Source organism: Panicum hallii, chromosome 3 (assembly GCF_002211085.1).
Source record: "Panicum hallii strain FIL2 chromosome 3, PHallii_v3.1, whole genome shotgun sequence".
Classification (NCBI taxonomy): Eukaryota; Viridiplantae; Streptophyta; class Magnoliopsida; order Poales; family Poaceae; genus Panicum; species Panicum hallii.
This window is the reverse complement of record NC_038044.1, coordinates 19,794,686-19,807,284: the sequence shown is the minus strand read 5'-3', so window position 1 is coordinate 19,807,284 and position 12,599 is coordinate 19,794,686. Positions and strand designations below refer to the sequence as shown.

General features: G+C 44.4%; 1 protein-coding gene across 3 annotated transcripts in view; it reads right to left on the bottom strand.

Moving 5' to 3' along the window:
- Positions 1 to 7,657: 7,657 nt before the first annotated feature.
- LOC112883798 overlaps positions 7,658 to 12,599 on the bottom strand; it is a 31,968-nt gene continuing 27,026 nt past the window's right edge. For 2 of the 3 annotated variants that reach the window (XM_025949029.1, XM_025949028.1), the window contains exons 3-9: positions 10,821 to 10,965; positions 9,893 to 10,293; positions 9,459 to 9,632; positions 9,237 to 9,353; positions 8,551 to 8,730; positions 8,412 to 8,458; positions 7,658 to 8,317 (exon numbers count right to left, since the gene is read on the bottom strand). In XM_025949029.1, coding sequence (XP_025804814.1) covers positions 7,780 to 8,317; positions 8,412 to 8,458; positions 8,551 to 8,730; positions 9,237 to 9,353; positions 9,459 to 9,632; positions 9,893 to 10,293; positions 10,821 to 10,965 — 1,602 coding nt within the window. In that variant the 3' untranslated portion in view covers positions 7,658 to 7,779. Of the gene's footprint in view, positions 8,318 to 8,411; positions 8,459 to 8,550; positions 8,731 to 9,236; positions 9,354 to 9,458; positions 9,633 to 9,892; positions 10,294 to 10,820; positions 10,966 to 12,599 lie in introns of those variants that run through there. The other variant, XM_025949030.1, reaches the window with a different exon arrangement.

The following is a 12,599-nucleotide window of genomic DNA, read 5'->3' as shown; positions in this document are numbered from 1 at the left end:
TCATTAAATTCAAGATCGCCTAAAAGAGCCGATTGATTCCTATCAAACTATCATAATCTTGTTATCGTTATTTGGTAAGCAAATCCAACCGGTAAGACTTGACCTAAAATTATTATTTATGGATCGAACCTAACCGAGACAGCTTGAGATAACAAAAGTTAGAACAAAACAAACTAGCCGATAGGATTACCCACAACAAAGTCCAGGACTAAAGATAGCTCGACAGTTCTATTGAAAATCTATGAAAAGATCGGCTATCGGATTGCTGCATAAAAAGGTTAGATGAGAGCTGATAAATCTATAATTATCACCAGATAATTTGTAAAATCTATTAAGATCTAGTAAGAGATAGAATCGATGCAGCCTTATAAGAACTTGATAGAAATCGATAAACTGATAGATTGAACTAGACGAGATTGTAGCGATGCGCCAGTAACCAAAGCCTATGATAGATAGGAACTTACCAACGAGCCGGAGATCGATCTGATGCGGCCCTACTTGCTAAAGAATTCACTGAGAAAAAGTACACTACTCTTACTCCTAGAGTTTTGGTGAAGTACCGAGAAAAGTTGTATTGATTGATAATTTATTTCTTTTACAAAACATGACTGCTCCTATTTATACTCTGAAAATAAAGACTCCTTGTTGATTATGCTAAACTCGACTTAAAATGAGATAAAACTACTTGACGGGTCCAGGGACTCAAGGTCCCTAGCAGGCTCACTTCTTGCTGATCAGCCCAAGGCCGCGCCTGGAACAAGCGCCCGTCGGTACGAGGTGACAACTTCATCTGGGCTGCCTCGGCCCACAACCCTGACCGACAGCTCGGTCGGGATGACCAAGGTCCCATGTCCCCGACCGTGGGCAGGATCGGAGGCTGGGTCCGTACCAAAGCTCCGATCGAGAACTCCGACTGGGCTCCACCTTGCATGTGCTCACCTCCCCGACCAGCAGGCTGGTCGGGAGGCCAGGCCCGGCGTACTAGCGGGTCCTAGGAATAGGTGCGGAGGATAAGGATGAGCCTCGGGATCAACTTGTCGTACACGGCCAACCACTCCCTTCATGAAGCATGACGCACAGGGACAAGAGAAGACGCTCGCTCTACGACGCAGGACTTGGAGGGTGGTCACCGGAAGACTCCGACTGACGGGATGGGCAGACTCAACTGACGAAGCTGACGACCCCGACCGGCGAGGTCGAGAGTCCTCTCTTTTCTATCCTTACACCCTTAGTTTCCCTGCAAAGAAGATCCCCCTTTCACTATAAAAGGAGGGCCCTCCGTCCAGTACACCAGAAACCATAGTCTCTCAAATCTCACAACTTCCGCTCGAAAGCCTGTAACTCTCCAACTCTCACGAGCACCAGGGCTGGACATAGGGCATGATTGCCTAAACCAGTATAAATCTCAAATCATTGTGTGCTAGGCCATATCCGATCATGACGCACGATACACACTTCGAGTAGGTTTAGCTGCCGGCCATTTTCGTAACCGATACTACGTCACGCCGCCTTCAACCGAGCCTTTGACTATATGTGGCAGCTCTGACCAAGTCTTCAAACGGCTTGGACCGAACAAGCTATTGACCTTCTACATCGGCTTCTGACGGGCTTCTCCATGTTTCCATATTTGTACTTGCAAAATTTTGACGTCAACGCCTATCTATTATTGCTTTATTTGAATCTTATTTATTCAAAATTAATTGGAATAACTACAAGTAACCAAATACTATGAACATGAAGAAATTGGATCCAAATAATTCACAAGTAGAGTATTAATAGATTGGTTACATTTTTAGAAAAATTTTGATACCCATTTCATATTTTCTAATTTAAAATGAATTTCTTATGAATTTTTTAGTTTAAATTTGAATATTTTTTATTTTTTAAAAAATAAAAAACCACCTTTGAAACCACCCAAAGGGCTAAATTTATTTGATTTCGACGGTTGGATAGCCTCTATTTTTCAGTTTTGTTGTTGAAGGTTGAAAATTGGACTTTTGTTATTCAAAGGTGTGAACCGAACTTTTCCCTTTACTTAATTTACTTATGTTCGATCCACTGATATATATGCTCGATCGGTTTTGTGACTGAAATTTGGGAAAGGTACGGTATCTCTTCTTTTTTGGCGGTGTCTAAGCTCTGTGATGAGCATTATACATAATGGATGATACACAAAAAACTGGTTCTACGCACAATTAAGTAGCCAAACTATATAAGTAGTTTTGAAGACCCCCGCAAGAAAAAGTAGTTTTCAGATGGCTGGATTCGTGATGCTTTTGTTTGTTGTAAACTTGTAATGGATCTCCATTCGTTATAAGGTCCTTGTAATGCTACTTTTGATGTCGTCAGCCAACTGTAAAAAGAAAGGTCTGAGTTTTCTATGGACTGTGTATCAGTTCAGTGCTACATATGTGCTATGTTCTTTAGTCAAGATCTTGCTCCTGCATGGGCCCGTGGCTATGTTGTTCTGTGCTACATGAATCGCTGCTGGTCGACCGCTCTTTCAAATGATATGACGCGCTTAAAATTAACATCCTTATTAGGATGCCACATGCATGAGATGTACTTTTAAGGTAATCGAAATAGCATTCTGGCCACTGCATCCGCATCATCATGTGATGATTGATGATTTTTACACAAGAACTATTATAAAAATTGCAGCACATATATATCTGATAAGTATGAATCTTAGTGAGATGACAAGTTTAACGAAAAAATATACAATGTTGTTTTAACAACTCAAGCATGCATCATCAATAACATAAATTTTGCATCCAGCAATGAACACAAAGTAAGAAAAAGATTATTGGAAACGCCTTGTCAGGCTCGGAAGAAGACAAGCACCATGTCTGAAGAAATGGGCACCAAAAGGCGACAGAGAGGAATAAATGTTGATCTACTTCGTTGATTTATCATTCCCGTTGTTACGTGGTTGTTGACGTACAACGGTCAAAGACCACTGCTGTTCTGTAGAAAAACTCACTCGGCGGCAGCAACGGAAGAAAGGAAGTCGAGCATTGCTGGTGCTATTTCCTTCTTCTCTCTTTGCTTATCTCATAGTAGATCAGAACCCTAGATTTCTCGTCTATCTCCATCTTTCCTTTGCTTACTTTGTGTTCACTGCTGGATGCTGATATGATCTGACGATAAATCACTATCCCAATTTATAGTCAGATCATATCAGGATGCTGACACGCTTTCCCTATGGCTGGCTGGCTCGCTCCCAAGTCACACTCACACCACAATGTATAGCTGCCCTCATCAGCAACCTCCTTAATTGACACCTCATGTAATACGTATATGTACAGAATCCTTACGTACGTGACGTGACGGTGACGTGTACGTTGATCACTGTCCCCTGTCCCCTGTCCAGCACATATCATACATAAGCGTTCCCGTCGTTTCCGTGTTCAGCTGTGTGTCCACTGCCCAGCACACACGACAGCTTACCGGCAATGCCGGGACAAAGATAGTGGTATCAATAATCTGCTCCATATAGCCCTACTACTCTTCACTCAGCCATTGCTGCTCTTGCCATGTTTCTTGATTTTATTCCCTGCAGTCATGCAAATTAATTTAGATTTTGTAAAACATAGCTAGGGAGACCAGAATAATAATAATAATAATATAAAAAATTAGAATAATTCAGAAAAGTTCCACATGGGCTTGGTTTGGGTAAGGGCGTAATAAGGCGATTGCCACCAGCCCAATGTGGAACAGAAGTGGTTTGGGCAATCTCGGCTGGACCGCGCAGCAACATACGGCCCAAGGCACATTCATCCTGGCCTGTGCGGACGAGGATGGCCGCCGGCCGGCTCTCTGTTCTTCCGCGTGTGCCATTCTCTCTGGCGCCGCGCGTCGGTGCGTCGGTGCCTTCCCGCGTTGAAGCCGCCGGCGGCGCGCGGAACTCCACGCGCGCGGCACCGCTGCTGTCCGCGTCGCCGTCGAGCGCGCCACCGTACGTACAGCGGCTGGCTCACCGCCACACATTCCTCCGGCCGGCCGGCATCTCGCTGGCGCGGCGCCGGGCTGTTGCCGAAGACATGACTAATGCATTGCTCTATCTCCACTGGTAATGTACTAATGTTGTTGTCCTACGTCGGAAGAACCCGCCTAATTCTGCAATTCCGCCTAGACCTCCAACAAGAGTTCACGCAGTTCTTTGCATTGTACCCTGCATTATTTCTTACAGATCCCTGAAACTAAATATGGAGGACTGGATCGAGCCTAATGCAATGCGGGTACTGGAGCTTCCTAATGCTCGTTCACCATCTATACGTAAGCAAGCGCAATGCACGTTCTTGAAAAAAAAAAGAAGAGTAGTAATGCAGCATCGATCTGTACCGACCGGTACACGATGTACACGTACGCTTGGTGTGGCTGCTGCTACTGCTGCGGCAGCCGAAGACGAGCAGCGCGAGGCAGGCGGCGATGATGTAGAGCCTGCCCACCTGCTGCCGCGCCGCGCTCCGCACCTTCTCCAGCTTCCTCTTCGTCTTCCTCCCCTTCCCCGTCATGGCCGGCGTGCAGTGGCGGCTAGCTCATTTAGCTTCAATTCGTTCGCCGCGCCTGAAACTTTATATACCCTCGGATCGTCGAAGGGGACGGAACTGTTTACTGTTCGCGCGCGATGCTATGTGTGGTCAATCCGGCTCCAACCCGATCGATCGACGAGGTACGGACCGAGAGCGACCGCCGGGTGTGACGATCGTCTGTTGCCAGCGCGTGCTTGTGGTGCTACGGGCCTTCGACACACAGCGCCGCAGCAGTGGAAGTGCGGCGATCGCTTTTTCTTAGTTCACCAGGGCCTCTTTCAAAATCTTTTCTTTTTAGGTTCTTTAATTTTCTCTGATGATCAAGCTATAATCTAAATAAATCCTTGGTGCATACGCTTCAAATCGAACATAAACGAACGACGATATATATATGTTTCGTCAGGCGTTGTAGAATCGGCACGAGCCATCGTCTCTTTGGCCTGCTGATATCAAGTGACATGCGGTACGGTGCTTCAAAACTGATTTCGTTTAATAACAAAAGGATTTAGAGATAAGAAAATCCTTCTTGCAGGTTGTCATTACTAGCGGAGTTCATCCTGGCATCGTGGCGCGTCCCTGGCCGCAAGGAAGCCGCACGAGGTGTTACTGGAAAGTGACGGGTTGAAGCCGGGCATCCACGAGGTTTAATTTATGTATGTTGCAGTTGCAGACAGAGTAGCTAGAGTGCCTTTTAGCCGCCAGAATTCCTGTTATGCATGTGAACTTCGTTGGATGTGCCACTGAAGACGCCATTCGAAGTGCAGTCCATTAGCATCTTTCTTTTTCTGTATGTGTGCCGAGAGTGTACAAGGCTAAAGCATCAACGGCGAGCAGGTTTCTAGTCTGATGGAGGTGACAGTGGAAACATCGTAAGGGTCTGAACTATTTCAGTTTCAAGGAAACAAAGTTTTACCTTTGGGTGGTTTTTGGTTTTGCGCGACAAGCACAAAAGCACTATAGTAACGTTTTGTTTTGAAAACGTGATATGCTCAAATGCCGAATTAATTCTTCATCTGTATTCTCCCAATGCTAAATAAACAAGACTTTCTCAAATACACAGATGGAATGTGCATTTTCCTTAGTTCTATGCATGTTGCTTGTCGTATGAGTCTATGAGACCTAAAGATAACAAACTGTGATCCGGATCCATACTACAGTTTGCTTGTCTGAAGATAAGAATTGAAGATCATGCTACAGTTTGCTTGTTTGAAGATAAGAATTGAACTGGTGCTTAAATCTAGACCAAAATCTCTCCCCCTCTTATCAGTGAACAAACTCTCCACTAGGAAACAGAACCGAGAAGGGCTGAAAAGACAAAAAAGATGTACCTGAAGTTGAAGGAACAAGGTGACAGAAACTTTGGAGTCTTGGACTACCCCCTCTTCCTGTAGGTGTGTTACGCTGAGGCGTCTGCTTCAGGCAGCGTTTGCGTAGATGGGCAATATATAGCGGCCCGGCGGCCGACGCATGGAGCTTCGGCCACCAAGCGTGCCCACCGGCCGGCTGTTCGTTACCGGCCGCGGCCACGCGACGGCGCGACGTTGCGCGCCTGGCGACCAGATACCACCAGATGCCTTCCCGTTCTTCCACGACCAGACACCACCGGATGCCTGACGACGTGTCTGCCGCCGGCGCCGCTCGCGCTCTGTGCCGTCGCCGCCCGTCATGGTTAGCGCGCGTGGTGCCTGTGTACGAGGATGCATATTTCTCTTTCTCCATGCAGCCCCCGCTTGTTCCCTGCGCCTCAGCTTTGCTTCCCAGCTTCAGATGGGTCCGAGGTTTCCTCGTGCGGGCGGGAACTCACGGGGAGTCGGGGACCCGTGAAGTAGCACGCCATGTCCAAACAGTTGCTATTCACACTTCACAGAATGCCACTTAAATCAGTGGCTGTTCGGACTTTAAAAATCTTTACGCACTTTTCCAAGCTTCAAGTGTAATATGATACGACCTTTTTGCCCTTCTCTTTCCACGTGGCGCTGTTGATCCACCCTTCAGCCAAAGTCAGACCAACTCAACTTAGGCTACCAACTCAACTAAGGCTAGGTGGAGGCTTACTCAATCATCTTATTCTTATATTAGAGTGTGTTTGATAGAGCTCAATCTGATTCTCTATGGGAACTGATTTTCTGATCAAAGTGATTTTATAGCTGAAAGTGATTCTTTTTTATTCTCTAGTATAAACTTATAAAATCAGAACAGAGAATCACTTCACTAAATCAGGAGAAGCTACTTTTTCTAGATTCTAAAATCTCTTAATTCATTTTATAAAATCAGCAGAGAATCATTTTTCTCTAAAAAACTGTTTGGTAGAGCTACTGGATTCAACAGAGAATCAATTCTGGGAGCTCTGCCAAACACATCTTAACCTATATTAGATTAGATGGTTCTAAGGATAAAACCAAATCAAGACAAATCGGTAACAATTCTCTCTCTCTCTCTCTAAATGCTTTTGCCGCGAAATGACCCAACTACCCAAGAAAGATGCAGTTCTGCGAACTGTCCATGAATGGAAGTTGATCAATGGCAGTTTCCGTTAGCTGTCTATAATCCGAAACTGTCCATGAATCCGAGTAGGAACAGAGTTGCTATATATTATTGATCCTACTAGTTTTCCACTGTGATTTGCTTGCACTTTTATTGATCTTAGTTTTTCAATTGCGACTTGCCGCTAGCAGAACATTACTTGGTTGTTGCGTGCCTGCTCCTCTTCTGTCATGGTGTCTCTTCAATTTTTCCAAATATATACGTACTTCCTCCGACCTAAAATAAGTATAGTTTTAGAAGTTGGATACGAGAACTAAGGAGAGGTAAAAAAGTAGAGTGTGCACATGAAACGAGGAGGGATAGAGGGGGAGAGAGATAGAGATAGAATTGTATTGGAAAGCGAGAACTGCACTTATTTTGAGACAAATTTTGAATCCTCAAACTACATTTATTTTGGGACGGAGAGAGTACGTAAATACGCACAATGACACCAGTTGGATAGGAGTCTATGGCTGCTGCGCCTGACTAAAGCCGGTTCAAGAATGAACAAACAACGTTAGGAAGCGACGAGCAAACAGCGTCAACATATCACAACAAAACAGGGCAACGGCCGCGGAGCATCGGTTATGCAGACCATATAAACATTACAAATTTCGACTTCATAGAAGAATGTATGCATCCCGATAAAGATATGGTTCAAGGCACAACTGCTAATAAATTGTTCATGAAAAGAGCAGCACATACTGGTTAATTAGTAAACCTAGAGCAGCATAGGTGTACTCTTGACTCTTACTGGGGTCACCATGGTCTCTTCATCATCGACGACATCCCAGCCGTCGTCCAAAGCGAAATCGCCCCCAGAAACACCACATGCACTCGATTCTGCAGCAGACGACCAGCTACTCTTGGATGCTAATGATCCTGCCGAACTTCTGTCTGATGCTGATCTCGCCGAGCTAGACAATCTTGATGAAACCAGTTGTAGTGGCCCGTTACCATTAAAGGACGAGCTAGACAACGTTGATGAAACTTGATCCAGATCTTCATCAAAAGCCAAGATTGGCGGAACTTGTTGCAGTGGTTCATTAACAGCCGAGCTAGACAAGATCGATGGAGCTTGTTGTTGCGGTTCATCAACAGCCGAGCTAGACAAGACCAGTGGAACTTGTGCTGGTGCATCAACAGCGGAGCTAGACAAGCTCCATGAAACATGTTGCCACTGTTCACCAACAGGGAGCTGCATATCCACTCTTAGCTTAAGCTGTGTTATGCAGTCAAAGATTCCAATCATTTCCCCACTAGATTAAAGAAAAGGGTATGTCAGTTATTTAAAAAACCAAGAGTTTGAGCGTTCAACATTCCAATATAACAACATTTGTTTACAAAACTTACTGCAATGCGTCCACAGCATGGCCTCTGTCTGTTAGTAGCTGTCTCAGCTGTATCAAATTAATGCATCCATATTAGCAGTTGCTTACTAAAGCGTGAATCAAGCTTTACTGTGCTTCTCATGAAATACCAGTTACGTTACCTTTGCATTCTCTTGTGCTTGTTGTTCCAGCCTTTTAGAGTGGTTCTTTGCAGCTTCAAGCGAGAGTTCCTGTTCTCTTAGACTTTTCTGAGCTGATGCTTCTCTTTCAAGTTTTGCCCTCTCAGCAGCTGCACTTTCTGCTTCCGCAGCAGCAAGTCTTCTTTGAAGAGTGTTGTGCATCTTCATAGCATGAATGAGAAGTATAATTTTCAGAAGAATGTTTCAACAACCAGAAGAATCTAAGTTATATGCATATAAATTATGATGCCGAGGACTTAGCGAAAAGATTCCTAACATGAATAAACTCATCTTAATTCTAGAGAAACATTTCCATTCACCAACTGACATGGATTGGAAGTAATGTCCTGAAAAATTCCAAATGAACAAAAAAATAAAAGGCAACACAATTTCCTAATGTGTAACAAACCTCCATTTAAAATTGGCTGTAAACACACTATTTAAACTATGAGCAGCATTACTAGTATAGTATCGGCAATTGCAGAGAACACATAAGTTGAGGGCCTAGTTATAATTGTGCAACTGAAAGCAACGTCCAAATGAAACACCACTTAATTAGGAAGTGAACGTTAAACTACATTTTGTGTAGTGTGCCATATTCTAAGTGTTGATTTTCTACTTTTACAATTTTAATGAAATACATATCAATTGGTACAATTCCAATTTACCTCGTCAATAGTCACCACAAAGCTTTTGGTTTCTTCAGAAATGTTGAACAACCGAGTTTGAAGCTCCTGTGCTTCTGTTGCTAGAATAGATTTTTCAGCAAAAATCTCCCCTGCCACCTGCATATTGCAAACAAAGATTTATCTTTCCAGACAACTAACAAACACAAATATAAGTACCACAATAATGTTTTCTGTACTCATAAAAAGTATCATATAAACAACCGTGTTGTTATCTTCCATAGCATGAGTTGTCATCTCTTTTAGTTCTTCCACTTTCGCAAGGATATCATTGCCAGCTTGATTTGCTTCTGAAATAGCACGTTTTGTTTTTTCTTCATTTAGCTCTACCTCCTGTAGCATTTCACTTATTGCAGCAACATTTGACATCAAAGCATTCTGTGTCATACATAAAGAGAAATTCGTAATCAGCTTTGGTTTCTAGTGTTGAAGTGACAAAGAAACCACATAATCTATATGACTACACAGTCAGCGATATTCAGCCTCTGGTAACCATTGTTCTTTAACATACTATAAGTTTATCATTGAATTTGCATTGGTTCCACAACTCTTATCAACTGTCAAAGATTGTTTTCACTTGGTACAACTTTAACACTTAGAATGCTTTCTGACTTCAAACGAATAGATAATACATTTACCTTTTTGTAATGTTCATCAGCAATAACATTATCAAGGGACTCAAGGTTAACAGAATAGCTTGATCGCAGGGTCACATGAGGTGAACCATCATCATGCAGTGACATATCACCTTCAGAAGCTGAAATTTCAAGATTCCTCTCAGAAGAGGCATGCAGCTGGAGATCAGCTAGCAGACAGACTGCACTGAACTCTTCAGATACACAATTCTGACCAGATGTTGATGGAACGTCAAAAAATTCAGGACATAAACCAGTTGACGGTTGCTTCAATAGTTTTGCCATGAGATTATCTGCCTTTTCATTGTCGTTCTGATCAAAATGTACAGAATTTGAATTTGCATCATTTAACTCTGGATCAAGCCCTAACTGGGTTCTTGTGTCATCAAATGCCAGCTGATGTCCTGAGGAAGAATTTTGTCAACACCAAAAAAGTGAAATGAAAAGAAAATTGAGGCAATGCCATGACTATGTGTTACGTCTTAACTCAGCAGCACGTTTAGTAAAGACTACAAGATCCTAAGGGAACCGAAACACTATCAGTAAGCCAGCATTCCGTATTGGAAGGACTGCAAGCACCTGTCCCAAGTAGCCATTGACTGCCAAAAATATGTGAAGTTTCCAGGTGCCAATAATACACGAGATAACATCAAAACCACAGGACAGGAAGAGGTTTGCTGTGGTCAGTAGCCCAACAGGGAAAAGCACTGTGTTTAGTCAAGTAAATAGAAGGGCCTAGTGCAGACTGCAGACTATCGATCCAACATATGAACAGGAAGATATGCATAAAAAGGTGGGTTCGGGCATTTTTTTAGTCAAAATAAAGGTGATATGCAGCATAAAACGATATAAATTTATACTGAATGTTTCTTTTGTATAAAATTCTTTGAAGGAAGAATCAAATAATTAAAAGAATAGGATCAAACTTTACCATGAATATATAAATCGTCATTTGGGTTTGGAAGACTGGGATCTGGGATAATGTTTGGGAGGACATTCTGCATGACATAATCTGCCGCCGAATCTATGTCATCCTTAAATTGTATGGAAACTTCTATCAGTGTCGAGAAGTCAACCTGCATGTATATATCAAATTTGGATTAAAGTAGGAGGTCTACAATTTCTAAACACACATACAACTAATCAACTGAAACAACAGTAAATCCAAAGAGAGTGCATAGCATGTCTCCTAATGATATCTAAAGAGTGGCCGATGTTTTACGAATTTTCAGTGTGAACTGTAGAAGATTGAAGTAAAAAAGGTTCTAATTGCAGGCATAGCTAATTTTTCTAACTTTCTTGTCACGGCCCCAAAAATTAAAACATGTGGTTAAAAATTTAAACAACATCATCATGAGCATCATCCAAGCATCAAGGGCATCATGTGCATTTGATTACCTAGTGATTATCCATTTCTTGTGTGGTTTAAGTGAAAGTTGTGAAGAAAGTTCAAATTTTGCTATGTAACAATGCCCTCAAAGATTTTATTCAAATACTAGATTTTAAATGGTGATTTGTAGATATTTTTCCTCAATTTTTATATGTCTCTCCCGAGTCATAAAATTCTTGGAAAGTTTGAAAACTGCAGTTTTGGATGAATTATTGTGGGAAATATTTAATCTATTTTTGAGTGTTTGTTGTTGCATTATGTTCTTTCTAGTGTGATCATCCTCCAGTAAAAATTTGGTGAATTTTGGAGCCCAGAAAGTACCATTTTTAGATTTTTGAATTTGGGCCTTTCTTTTTTGGGTATTTCCTTTCCTCCCGGCCCCACCGGTCAGCCTCTCCTCTCTCTCCCCGCGCGCCCGGGCCCGCGCGTCAGCCGCCCCCTCCGTGTCTCCCGCGCCTTCGCCCGCGCCTGTTGGGCGCCCGCGCGGTGGCGCACGCCGGCGGCGGCTGGTTGGGCTAGCGTGGCCGCCGCCCCTTCACTTCCCCGCTGCCGCTCGCTCGCCTTCCTCTCTTCCCATTCAAACGCGCCCGTTCTCCTCCCCCGGCCCAAACCCTAACGCCCCCCCCGCCTCTTCCTCTTCCCTCCGCTCCGCCCGCCACCGCAATCCTCCGCCGCCGGTGAACTTCGGTTCAATCCCGCGCGCGTGCACCACCCCCTCCTCCTCCGCACCCGCCCCCAACCCTCCACCGTCTCCCTCCCAGCCCACAACCGCCTCCCCACGCCCGCCTCTTTTCTGCCGCCGCCGTGCTCCGCCGCACCGCCGCCCACCTCTTTGCGCCGCCCATCCGAGCCGCGGGTGAGCCTCCCCGTCGCGTCCCGCTCCGCACGCGCCTCCCCCAACCCGTTCACGCCCCCCTGCCGCTTCTCCGGCCGCTGGCCGCCGCGGCATCACGCCGCGCGCGCGTTCGCGCGCGGGTCGCGCCGCGGGCGTGCGTTGGCCGCGCCCGTGGCGAGTCAAGGCCACGATGGCCTTGACTTCGCCTGGGTCGTGCGCTGGCTGCCTGGGCCCGCTTGTCGGCGCCCAGGGGCGCTAGATCCGGGTGGATCTAGCGCTTGCCGCCCCTTTTTCTTTTTGTCATTTCATGCTGTTATTTGTAAATTGCATACAGAATGTTATAGGTCTCTAAAAATTGTGAAACTAGATTTGTTTGACTCCTCTATGATAGATCTATTTATAGAAATTAAGTTTGAGCATGTTAAAGTTCTGTGCCTTGAGTTATAATTTATTCTTTCTAAACCTAGTTAAATGCTTAACTTATT